The sequence below is a fragment of the Microtus pennsylvanicus genome, chromosome 9 (assembly GCF_037038515.1).
Source record: "Microtus pennsylvanicus isolate mMicPen1 chromosome 9, mMicPen1.hap1, whole genome shotgun sequence".
NCBI lineage: Eukaryota > Metazoa > Chordata > Mammalia > Rodentia > Cricetidae > Microtus > Microtus pennsylvanicus.
The window spans coordinates 52,826,421-52,838,714 of NC_134587.1; the positions used below are offsets into that span (position 1 = coordinate 52,826,421).

Genomic DNA, 12,294 nt, shown 5'->3' on the forward strand with positions numbered 1-12,294 from the left:
CCCACAGCCAAGATCAGCAAGAACATTCAGTAGAGAGGTTCAGGAGTGGATGTGTTAGCTCTGGACTGGGCACCTCCCATTGAATGTTGGGTGTTTAAGTTAGGTACTGGTTCATTATTATTATTATTATTATCATTATTATTATTACAAATTTTCACCTCCTTCCATTTCCCTCCCCCTCCCCCCATTCCCCTACCTCTCCTTCTCCAGTCCAAAGAGCAGTCAGGGTTCCCTGCTCCTTGGGAAGTCCAATGTCCTCCCCCCTCCATCCAGGTCTAGGAAGGTGAAGATCCAAACAGACTAGGTTCCCACAAAGCCAGGACATGGAGTAGAATCAAAACCCAGTGCCTTTGTCCTTGGCTTCTCAGTCAGCCCTCCTTGTCAGCCACGTTCAGAGAGTCCGGTTTGTTCACATGCTCCATCAGTCCCAGTCCAGCTGGCCTTGGTGAGTTCTTATTAGATTGGCCCCACCGTCACAGTGGGTGGGCGCACCCCTCGCAGCCCTGACGTCCTTGCTCATGTTCTCTCTCCTTCTGCTCCTCATTTGGACCTTGGGAGCTCAGTCTATTGCTCCAATGTGGGTCTCTGTCTCTATCTCCATCCATCGCCAGATGAAGGTTCTATGGTGATATGCAAGATACTCATCAGAGTGGCTATAGTATATTCCCTGTGATATATAATTTGATTGTGAGGACTTACTTTTAGACTGTGCAAGTAGCTCCATCACTCAGCAAATATTCTGTTTGTCATTGTTAATCTGCCTGGTCTCCATATAATCCCTTCATTATTATGTGCTTTGATGGTCAAATTGTCACATATCCTGTCAGTAGAATCTCCTATTGATAATGTTCTGATCGTGTGTTGAACACTGCCTTGCTTCTTATGGCACAAACCATTTCTTAACTCCGGCCTTTTTTCTTCAGAAAACCTTCATTCTTAGTAGAGAATGCTATTTGGAAGTCCATAACTAGGCACTGAGGGTCCCCTTTTATAATTGAAGCATCTCTTGTCACAGGCCTTCTCTGTCACTCAGTCTAGAAACTGTGTGTGTGTGTGTGTGTGTGTGTGTGTGTGTGTGTGTGTGTGTGTGTGTGATATCTGAATATATACATTTGTGTTTTATTTTTATCTCTTAGCTATGTCTATATGCCATTATTTCACAATTATATCCAGCTGAGATTCATTCTTGTTTCTTCCCTAACCATATTTCTAATTTATGTGTCTATTATCAAGACCCTTGGTTTCTATTGCATGCCTAGTTATTTGACCACTTTGCTTGTATGTCACCAGGCTCCTGTTACACTCCTTCCTTCCTATATGGCTGCATTCCCTCACTCTGTTTGGACTGACATTTTAGATGGAACCGTCACCTTCTCCTACCATAGACATCCTTCTCATCTGCTTGCATAGTTCCTGGCTGCCCTGGGTTGGCTCCCTCCTCTCATCTTTCCCCCATCTGGCTGCCCTACATCGATGCCCTGTTCTCATCATTTCCACAGCCAGCTGCCTCCCAGATGATTTCTTTGTTATGCTTGGCTTTCTATACCATTGTTGTTGCTGTCATCTCCTTTTCTCTTTCTTGAGCTCTCTGTATCTCTCTCTCTCTCGTGGTTAGCTGGATACAGATGTGAAATCCTATCCCATGCACAGCCCCCAGCAAGATGGCTATCTTAAACCATCCATTTAGTTAAGGGAGATCAGAAGACCAAGACTCTGACCTCAGTTAGACTCAGTTCCTGAGAACACTTCTGGAGGGAGTAGAAGGTTTTTATCCAGCCTGTGCCTGCCATTCAGGCTAGCTGGTTTCTGTCCATACAGGCCATCACTGCTGCATGATGGGTCATTTAAGGATGACTATGAAGTGGGCTGTTGTTAAAGCAGTATCTGGAACCCATGGCTGTACCACCTCCATGGGCCCACAATACTCAGCAGGCCAAGTCGAGAGGTTTCTGTGGAACTATTTCAACTCTCCTAACTTTGAGATCTTCTGTGGATTCCCACAAAATAGCACTTCCCATTAACGTGAGGACCACGCTACCAGTACTGTGAGAGGCATGTGGATCCAGGCTGGTGGCTGTAACACAGGTCTCCTCTGCTCTTTCCCTCTCTTCTGATGGGATCGTAATCATGATCCATTAGGATTCTGTATCACTCCAAAGACCTGAAGTAACAGTGCTTGGGAAGGATAACTGACTTCTCCTACCTAGATGCCCTCTCTTGTGTTCATTTCTTTTCTGGACCAAAACTTCCTTGTCATTTATCATTTTAGTCCTAGTGCTTAGACTGAGTTCACCACAGAGTGTTTACCTGCAGGGAGATAGAAGTACACCCAGCCTAAGAGTTTGGGGCCCTGAAGATGGCCAGGGAGTACTTTATCTGATAGAGTACTTGTTTCCTGTGTCAACTGGGAGGCACTGTTTACTCACTGCTGACAGACACACACAGGATGGAATGGGGGCTCCATGTCTTCACTGCAGCCTCCTGGTAGTGCAGCCTGCCGAGCGCAAGCACTAATGAAACAGGATGGGAAGTGCCAGCCGACAGAGCTCAGCTGTGAATCAAGGCCTTCTAGCTGGGGAAGCGGGGATGCTCTGAAGAAGAAGACAGCTGCAGATTGGTCTCAAAACCATACCACTGCCGTCACTGGACATTCATCTGTCTACACACATGCGAAGACATATAGGGAACAGTTCTATCTGGTCAGACCAGAAGGGGAGAGTCCATGGTCAATGGTTCTGCCCACCATAACCAAAGGAATTGGTTTGGTGAGGCAGAAGCTGGTAGAGTGAAGTGGGCTGGCTCTGTGGGCCAGGCAGTCTTCACCAAATGAAGGTACTGAGGCTGCAAAGTGCATACCAGGCTATCTGTGAGTTGACTAGTTGTCTCAAAAGTACTGTGGTATGCGCTGTATCTAGTCCAGAGCCTGAGAGAAGCAGGCTGCTCTGCTGTACTACTTCCTGTATCCATTCACAAAAGGAACTGAGCTTTCTTTCCTGTGCATCTCCTCTACTTGTCCCTTTTCTCTTTCCTGACTTCCAATTGCTGGGTTTACCTTGTGGAATTTTCTTTCAGGCTGGGTTTGTTTACTAAGAATCCTCTAATTTGTATGGTTTTCTTGGGAGGGGGGTTTCTTGTTCTACTCTAATGGCTTTTAACTCATGAAGGTTTATTTAGCAAAAGAGGAACAGAGCATGTTATCTTGTGCCTAATCCCTCTTGAATGTTTACATTGCTCTGCCAGGGCTAGTACTGTGAAGAGTGGCAGCAGCCATTTGCTCTGGAAGAGTCCATATGTGGCTGCCAGAGCTGATGGAAACATATTAACATAAGTGATAATACTGTCATAGAAGTGAAAAGTTAAATTGCTTATCAGTATATTGTGATAAGCTACTTAAATTTTACAGTTAGCATGTTCTGGCTTCAGACAGACGTCACAGATAGGAGCTCATGCACTTTATCTATCCTCTCTATTACCTCTCACTTCATTTATTATTCTCAGTGTTCAGCAGTAATCTATACAGGGTGCTGATCCCCTCTTCCAAGCAGGATGTCACATCTGGGCCCTGCCTTGGGTCCAGGCTATCAGTAAAAAACACCATTTGTGTGGCAGAATAGATGTGAGCAGACCTGAACAGCAAACTTCTCACATGCCTCTTCTCAGTAGTTTTGGGAACTTTCCTAAGAGGGAACAAAGCATGTAAAGTGGGGGCAGGGATCATTCTCCCTAACTTTTCCTTGGCTCTAAGGGCCCTTGCAATCTACTAGTCTTCATCTAGCGCTCTCTCTCTCTCTCTCTCTCTCTCTCTCTCTCTCTCTCTCTCTCTCTCTCTCCCTCCCTCCCTCCCTCCCTCTCCCTCCCTCCCTCCCTCCCTCTCTCTCCCTCTCTCTCCCTCTCTCTCTCTCTCTCTCTCTCTCTCTCTCTCTCTCTGTGTGTGTGTGAGTGTGCATGCATGTGCATACGTGCACACAAGTGTGTTTGTAAGAATGTAGGGCCAAGTTCCATTGGTGCTGAGGACACAGCGAAGGAAGATGTGCTGCATTCTCTGTGTAATCTATTGAGAAAACAACCATGCCAGTGAGTGCTATGCTGAAGGAGGAGGCATTGTAGCAGTGGTATATGCATGAGCACCATGGAAAAGAAGGAATTGGGGCAAGAAGAGTCAGAGAGTTGGTCAAGATCCTGGGAAGGGAGAGCCACAGAAGCTTTCCTGGACTGCTGGATCTTGTAGCAATAGGATGCCACTTTAGTAATTGTGCTGTGTAGACTTGGATTAGGTTTTGGGGAGAAAAGTCAGTTTGTTTTATTCATTCATAATAATGAATACTACTTACTTATTAGTAACAGGTATCAGAGTGGGGAAAAACAAAAAGAAGGTTCTGTGAATCATATTGGGGAGGCTCAAGTTTCTCAGAATCTTTTGTCGCTCCCCACTTTGGTCATTTGGTGTGGGGAATAAGAGGCGGACATGAGTGGCAAAACTAACATAACTACAGAAGGCACTAGTGGGTTATTTGTATCTTGGGTTCCCAGGGAGGACAAAAGGCTCTGACGTCCTGGCCTAAGCTCTCTGTTCCCCTTCATAACTTTGTTCTTTACCTGGTTACCTAGGTGGCCTCCAAGCCTCCTTGGTCTTTGGTGCTGGTGTCAGATGTGCTGGGTCTGGGCCCCACATGTTTCCTCTCGGATAAATGTCTATGTCCTTGCTGCTGGTGGCTCAGGGTCCCTAGGTCTACTACACACACTTGCTACCCCCAATCCCCAGGCCAACCTTCTTCACTTTGTCTTTTTGGTCATCAGAAGTGTGTGCCAGGGAGGGTGAAGAAACCTCAGGCTGCATATCATTGGCTGCCTGTGCAGTTATGCCCTCTCTGGCCAGGCCCATCCAGACTTCCATTTTTGGTAGGCCATTCTCATAGCCATACAGATGGCCAATATCAAGAGTGAGTTCTGCTAGCAGACCTGTGTATTAAGAAGAGCAATGACCTGCTGGATAGCAGAGAGAAGAGAGTTATCCATTCATGCTATAGCCAGTATAGCACAGGTGAAGTAGAGGTAGCAGGTCTAGTGTACTAACATGATTGGTTTGTGTTGTGTAGGGCATGTGGGACACAGAGGCCAAAATGGGCATGCTGGGTTTTGCTCTGTGTCCAATCATGAGAAGTAGAATAGATGGTGGGAGAGGCCTGATGACTCAAACATGGTGCCTCATTGCAGACTGTAGTTTGAATTTCCTCTCTTTGACCTGTTCTAGTTTTGAGGCATAGGAATACTTCATAATGAGCATATAATGTTCTGCCTCACACATGCATGTTTTTATAACCCAGAAATAATTAACATTTAAGCAGTTTTGGTTTATATCATTCATGGCTAGAATCTTCAAGATGTAGAGAAAACCTGAAATGTTTTGGTTTGAGTTAAGCCTTCAGTCAGGCTTTTGACCTGCATGCTAACATTTCTTGTGTTTCTTTGTCTTTCTCAGCTACCTCCCCTGGTTCGAAGTGTTTTATAAGCTCCTTAACATCTTGGCAGATTACACAACAAAACAACAGGTATTTGTCTTTTTTTTTTTTTAAGAAATAGCTGTTTTTAACAAACTTTTTATGATTATGAAAGTAATGTGTGCCTTATATTTCACTAAAACATTTGTTAAAAAAAAAAAACAAAACAAAAAACTAATGCGTGCCCATTGTAGAAAAGTTGGGAAATTCAGAAAACAATGGAAGGGAAAAGAAAATCACCTCTCACCTAGCGTGCATTACCACATCCCCAAAATAAATATTGCTAAAATTTTTAGTTGTTTCTTCATTATTTTTTTTGTTCTGAGTTAAATAAATAATACCTAGACTGCTCATGTTCCCAGTATTAATGTCAAATTTTCCCAACAACCCTGAAAGTTCACAAAGTATTCAGTCATAATTTATCAAAGGCATGAAACTGAATTGCTCATGCCATGTTGCAAATCACTTAACTAGCAAGTGACTTAATAGCTGCCACAATCCCCGTTTTGATAAAGTTTTGTGGTATTTTTATAGTAATTCTTCTAAGAATCTGAAAAATCCTTTAGCAATTCTTTATACCTTATTTACATTTGGGAGAAATGGTGTGCTCACCTAAACTCCCACCCATGATGACAAAGATGGTCTGGGTCACTATTTAAAATTTTGTAGCCTGCCTATTTGGGAAGTATTGTCACAGAATCATTTCTTCCACTCTGTTGAAAATATTAAGTACTTTTTTATGGCTAACAGCGTAGCCTGTACCTTAGCTTACCTAAACACTTTCTTACAGTAGTAAAAAGGATTGGGGAGATGACTTGGTAGAAGGGTGCTTGCTGTACAAGCCTGAGAACTTTAGTTTAAAACCCTAGCAAAAATGTGAGGACCAGAGGCAGCTATGTGTGTCCCTGTTGACCTCAACAGTGTGGGAGGTAGAGACAAGAGGATTACTGAGCATGGTGGCCCAACCTAGGTGCAACTTCAGTGGCAGACCCTATGTGAAGTCTCCTCTGGCCCTTGTAAGAGTCACACACACACATGCACATATAACCTCCTTACATACAGAGGGGCCATACAGAGAGAAAAGGAAGGACAGCAGTCACTCAAATCTTTGAATATAAAATATTTTCTTCAGTTTTCATTATTTTTCTAAGAAGAGAATCCTAGATAGGCAGTTACAAGCTTCTTGTGGGCATAAGTATTTATAAAACATTTGCCAAACTACTTTCCAAAATTGCACTATTTTCTTAAAGTGCATTGTTTGCAACACAATCAAGTCCCACACTCTCATTGATAACATTTGTTGAACTTTTCATTTATTTAATAAATCAAAAATCTCGCCAGGCAGTGGTGGCACACACCTTTAATCCCAGCACTTAGGAGGCAGAGGCAGATGGAGCTCTGTAAGTTTCAGGCCAGCCTGATCTACAAGAGCTAGGTCCAGGACAGGCTCCAAAGCTACAGTGAAACCCTGTCCTGAAAAAAAAAAAGTTACAAATCACAAATCTCACTATTATTAGTGAGATGAATATTTGCCTGTGTACCTTTCTTTTCTTTCTTTTTTTCTTTCTTTTTTCTTTTTTTTTTTGTAAAGGGCAACATTTTAAGTTAAAGTGATACAACATGATTGTTAAATGCTATAAGTAGTTTTCCTTTTGATTTATCTATAGTATCCTGGTTCTGAAAATGTTCTATTAAGAAAGTATAGTTCTGTATTGTTAGGCTTAAAGGTCTCCAAATCTGTGTGTGTTTATTTGCTTTAATTTTTTTCTCCGTATGATTCATATAATGTAGGCTCTCAGAAGGCCTGCAGTGGGACATGTTAGTGAATAAATGTTTCCTTTCTTGTTTTACCCCAAACCCTTTTTTAATCTATGACAAACAGAATCCTGATTTGCAGGGTTCCCTGAAACATGTTTTGGGAAATGGCTGTTTGGGGGTAGGGGGAGTATACAATATGTAAATATTTTCTTTGAGTGTATTGTTGTCGGTGACAAATGTTTTCCAGAGGTCACAACAGATGGCAGGAATGGTTCATAGAAATGGCTTCTCACTCATCACACTCAGTGTGAAAGGAAGCATGAAGTCAGGAATTCTATCATAGAAGAACTGGTGTCTTTGATGAATGAGGTAGCAGGCTGCTTTGGGATCTGTTCATTGATTTCTGATGCACATTTAGCTCTGGTCAGGTATTCAGGTTTTCACTCAATTTGAAAGGTATAATTAATAAATAAAAGTATGTTAACACATTGCCTCTGAACTAGAGATTGATTCATGTTTTTTTTAAACTCCACCTTTATGCTTTTTAATTTTTAAAACAACAGTGCAACCTAACCTAGTACTCTTTTTAAAATGTATCTAAAAATGTGTATACCCATATTCCTAGCATTTGAGAGGCAGCCAGGAGGATCTGAATTCAAAACCATCCTTAACTACAAATGGAAACTCGGGTGGCTAGCAGTTCACTTGCCAGGAAGTGAGCTTAAAGCCTGTCTTGTGCTACATGAGACCTTGTCTTAAAGAAATTAAAAAGAAAGGAAGAAAGAAGGAAGAAAGGTAGGAAGGAAAGATGGACGAGTGAAGGAAAACTTGGGAAAGGAGGAGTGCTATAAACTGAGGATAACCCTGTGGGATCAGTATTTTTGTCCTCTGAGCCTGGTGAGTTATGGGAAACTGAGATAAGTCACATGACTTAATTGACTGGAGTCCATTTTTCCTGACTCAGGATTTCTACATAGTTTGTTGTCGCCAAAGGAATTATAATAACACAGAGTAAGGACTCTGTCTACAACTGGCTTGTTCAAAAGTTGTTGACTATGAGATCAGAACAGGATGAAAGGAAGGGAGATTTCAGTTGACAGTATACATGGTCAACAAGCATGAAGACATTAACTTGGATCTTCAGCACCCACATAGCAGACATAGCACCCGACAGCAGGACTCAGGAGGAGGGGTAGGCAGATCCCTGCAGCCCATTAGACATAAATCCAAGCTGTATAAATAAGCTCTGGATTCACTGAGAGTCATTGACTTAAAAAGTAAAGTGGAAGGCAATCTAGGAAGACACCTGACATTGGCCGGAGGCTTCCATGTGCACATGCAAACACAAGAACACATACATACATCATATAAACATAGAAAACAAGACCCAAACAAAACCAGTATGGTTGTTCCCTAAAAACATCGTTCTCTCATCCAGAAGTTATGGGATTGTTGAGTGAGGTAAGCTTCTGTTTGGGAAGGAATTTATGTGACCAATGAGTCACCAAGTAGCCTAAGGTGGGACATGGGGATTTCTGTGTGGGTCCTGGTCCCAGTGTTGTCAGACCCTGAACAGGAACCTGCATGAAAGGACTGACAAGAAACCTGAGCTTGGCAGCAGCCTGCTTGGGTGTTGGAGTCAAAGAAGATGAAGGTATGTATGTGGGAGAGTAGGGATGGGGAATAAACATGATGTGAGATGTGGGAACTCAGTGGAGATCTGCAGAGATCCAAACAGGAAGGAAACCAGCAGTGGTGAGTTGGTGCTTAGTGCCGGAGTATGAAATAGGAAGATCTAGCCCCAAGAGAGGGGCAAGACTTTTTTTTTAAACCTTTATGCAGTGTAGTCACAGTATGCAAAGAGAAGGAACGTGACTCTGTATTGGCCTGGAATTGGAGACATCATTGTGAAGCTAAAGCTTTAAGTGTGTGAAGAGAAAAGTAAATTGAGATGTGAAGTATGTGGTGACCTGTGTATGTGGTACTTGATGACTCTGGCCACTGAAGACCTGGCATCATCATTCCCAAGGAACAGCAAGCATAAACACATGGGGTTCCAAGATACATATCAGGGATATGTCCTCAAGACACAAGGTAAAGGGCCAAGAGATTCTCAGTTATCTTAGTCTGGAGCATCAAGACAATATACAGCAAATGAAAGGCTATGCACTTGTAGTAAGATAAATAAGAGCTAGATTCAAAAGTTGAGGAATGGAATGCTCCCATAAGATGCCATGCTACAAAATGCTTTTTAAATGCCGTGGGAGGGGTTGCCCAATAGAGATCTGAGATGAAATAGTCAGGAGGCACATCCTCAATAAAGGACAAGCTGAGCTTTATCAGGAAACATCTGACAGCTGAGACACATTCTGCAAAATGGGTGGTCTTGGTCCTACAGATTTAGGAAAGACAGGGGTTTTTCCAACAAAAGGAGTCTCAAGAGTGAGCCCTGCTGAAAGCCACACATGCTTCTAAACTAATTTGATTGCCATGAGGACATGCACAGCACAACTGGACAGGATTTGATGGCAGTGCTGAGGCATATTTCCTGGTTGTGGTGATTAAATGTGGTTGTTTGAAGAAAGTGTGTGTGTCTGTGTGTCTGTGTGTGTGTGTCTGTGTGTCCGTGTGTCTGTGTCTGTGTAGATGATGAAGTATATGAAGTATAATGCCAACAACTCATTCTCAAACAATTGAGGAAATGAAAGAGCCTTCATCCCTTTCTAAAATTGTTCTGTAGGTATGAAACTGCTTCAGAATAAAACCAACCCTATGCACACACGCTTAAGCTTGTATGTCCTCTGAGAAACTTGACTCTCAGAGCACATACTGAATCAAACTTGAAAACTAAGTTCATCCCTTTCATATCAGGCCCCCTGCCAGAAGCAGAGAAGGCTGAGGACCTGGACACAGCAATCCTACCTCCCTCCTGGATTGTGCGGCCTACTGTCCAATACGAGACTAGTGCTTCACACTTCCTAAGTGGGTGACTAGAAGGATCCAGTAGTTAGGGCATGGCTAACTATGTAAACTTAACTTTCTTTTATTAGCACACAGAGTTCCACAAGAAAGAAGTGGCTTTTGAATCTTTTTGAGTGCTGTTGTTTTGAGCATCTTAAAGGCGAATCTGTTTTGAGTCGAATAATTTGTGCTGCTTTGTATGCTATTCAGCTGCTCACTTTCCCTAATTAAAATGCACGACTGTTGTCCTGTATCACATGCTGGTGAACTTGTTTCATTTCTAACATTCTGTAATTGGAGGCTGCTACATATACCCAGTAAACACTCAATAAAATTAATTGAGGGTAATGATGATGAAGACAAGACTCACAGTGTCATTGTTATTTCTCCCAACCACCTCCGCCCTGGAAGTTCAGATTGTTTTTTTTTAGAAGTTGTTGCTATGGAGTTGAAAGGATAGATATGCTGAAAGCTTATGGTATATGATCCATAAAAGGTGGTCATGGTAGGTGTCTGACTGAATAGAAAATGTCAAACTTGATGTGGGAGGATCTGTTTGGCTCTTGCGTTTGAGCCATAAGCAATGTCTTTTATCCAGCTCAACTTGAATATCAAACCTATTTCTGTCTTGGGACCAGCATCTCTCACCTGCCTCTCTGTGCACCAATACCTTACTACAGGTCCCAACTTTTGTTACTTGGGCCTTTCCTTTCTTTCAGGAAAGTCAGTGGAATGAACTTCTTGAAACTCTGCACCGACTTCCCATCCCTGACCCCGGAGTGTCTGTTCATCTCAATGTGGTAAGTGGGACAGGATGGTGGCCACCCCAAGAAAGGATGTTTGTATGAACCTTAAGAAGGAGGCAAGAGTCACACTCGTAGCCTAAGCCCAGGTTCAAGGCCATCTGGGGTGTGGGATTCTTTTTCTCTCTGAGATTCACTGAAGAATAGATGCTTCTCAAATGACCACTCATATTCTTAGTCACAGATGCAATGAATATGATGGCTGGAGCTGCTAGCCTCATCGTCACCTGTATTCTGTCACAGTTAAAGCCCATTCTGGACCTTAGTGTTCAAATACTACCTCCCTCCTGTATGCCTGTTAACTCGTGAAAATCCTTCAAAACCAATTCTGATTCTGCTTCCTGAGAAATCCTCCCCTGACCTCACAAGCTGAATTAGGTTTTCTCTTTGTCCCTAATCCTCTGGCATGCTCTTGGAGACTTAGTGCCATCCTGCTGGAGTAAGCTGGTATCCAGTGCCCGTCCTTTGAAGACAGTGTGAGAGTTCTCAGCATTGTTTCTGGCCTACAGCAGTCATTATTTATTTGAGTGCTTTGAGATGCATCCTGTACATTGTGTAGTGTGCCAAGGTAGAAATTCCTCTCAGTCAGCTGATGGGAAATTTCTGTTCTAGTTGTCTATTTTGCTAGTGCTTGAAGTGATTTTAACCAATACCTCTAACTGTACAGACTCAGATTCCTTATTTGTCAGAAAGAGTGTATAGGATTTATTTCTATAATTCAGTTACTAAATTATTTGATCTCTTAGATGGAAGCCATGGTTGCCTTTATCAGAAATCTGTGGTAGACACCCTTTTCAGGCATCCACTGTCATGCAGACCTGTCTCTCTATCCCGTAGACCTGGCGGATTAGATAGTGTCCTCTTCCAGCTTCTCAAGAAGGAGACACAGTGCTGGTTTTAGGGATCACGAAGGTGTCAGATTCCATAAGGCAGACTAGTGAGTTTTACCAGAATGGTATCAAAAACCACAGTATTACCAATAATGTTAACAATAACAAATCTATTTTATGTTACTAATTTATACGAAATATATACCTCTAGTGTTCAAAATTGTCCCAGTATAGGTGTTAACATTCTCATGCTGTAGAGTTTAGAGAGGGAAAGTGTCCATGCAAAGTCATGTGATTTAGAAATGACAGCCTAGCTTTTACAATGCTGAGCTGAAAATAGGAAGGGACAGAGGCAGGGAGAGAGGTGGGAAGCAGGAAAGAAGAAAAAAAATTACTTATGGAGGGTTTGCTCATGGGGAGTAGGGACTGCCAGAAAACATGAAC

The 12,294-nt window shown here is 42.6% G+C and overlaps 1 protein-coding gene across 16 annotated transcripts in view; it reads left to right on the forward strand.

Annotated features, from left to right (window-relative positions):
- Positions 1 to 12,294, forward strand: part of Dennd1a (DENN domain containing 1A) — a 545,127-nt gene that overhangs the window by 278,717 nt on the left and 254,116 nt on the right. For all 16 annotated transcript variants that reach the window (XM_075986076.1, XM_075986082.1, XM_075986085.1 and 13 more), the window contains 2 exons: positions 5,480 to 5,549; positions 10,937 to 11,017. In XM_075986076.1, coding sequence (XP_075842191.1) covers positions 5,480 to 5,549; positions 10,937 to 11,017 — 151 coding nt within the window. The remainder of the gene's footprint in view (positions 1 to 5,479; positions 5,550 to 10,936; positions 11,018 to 12,294) is intronic.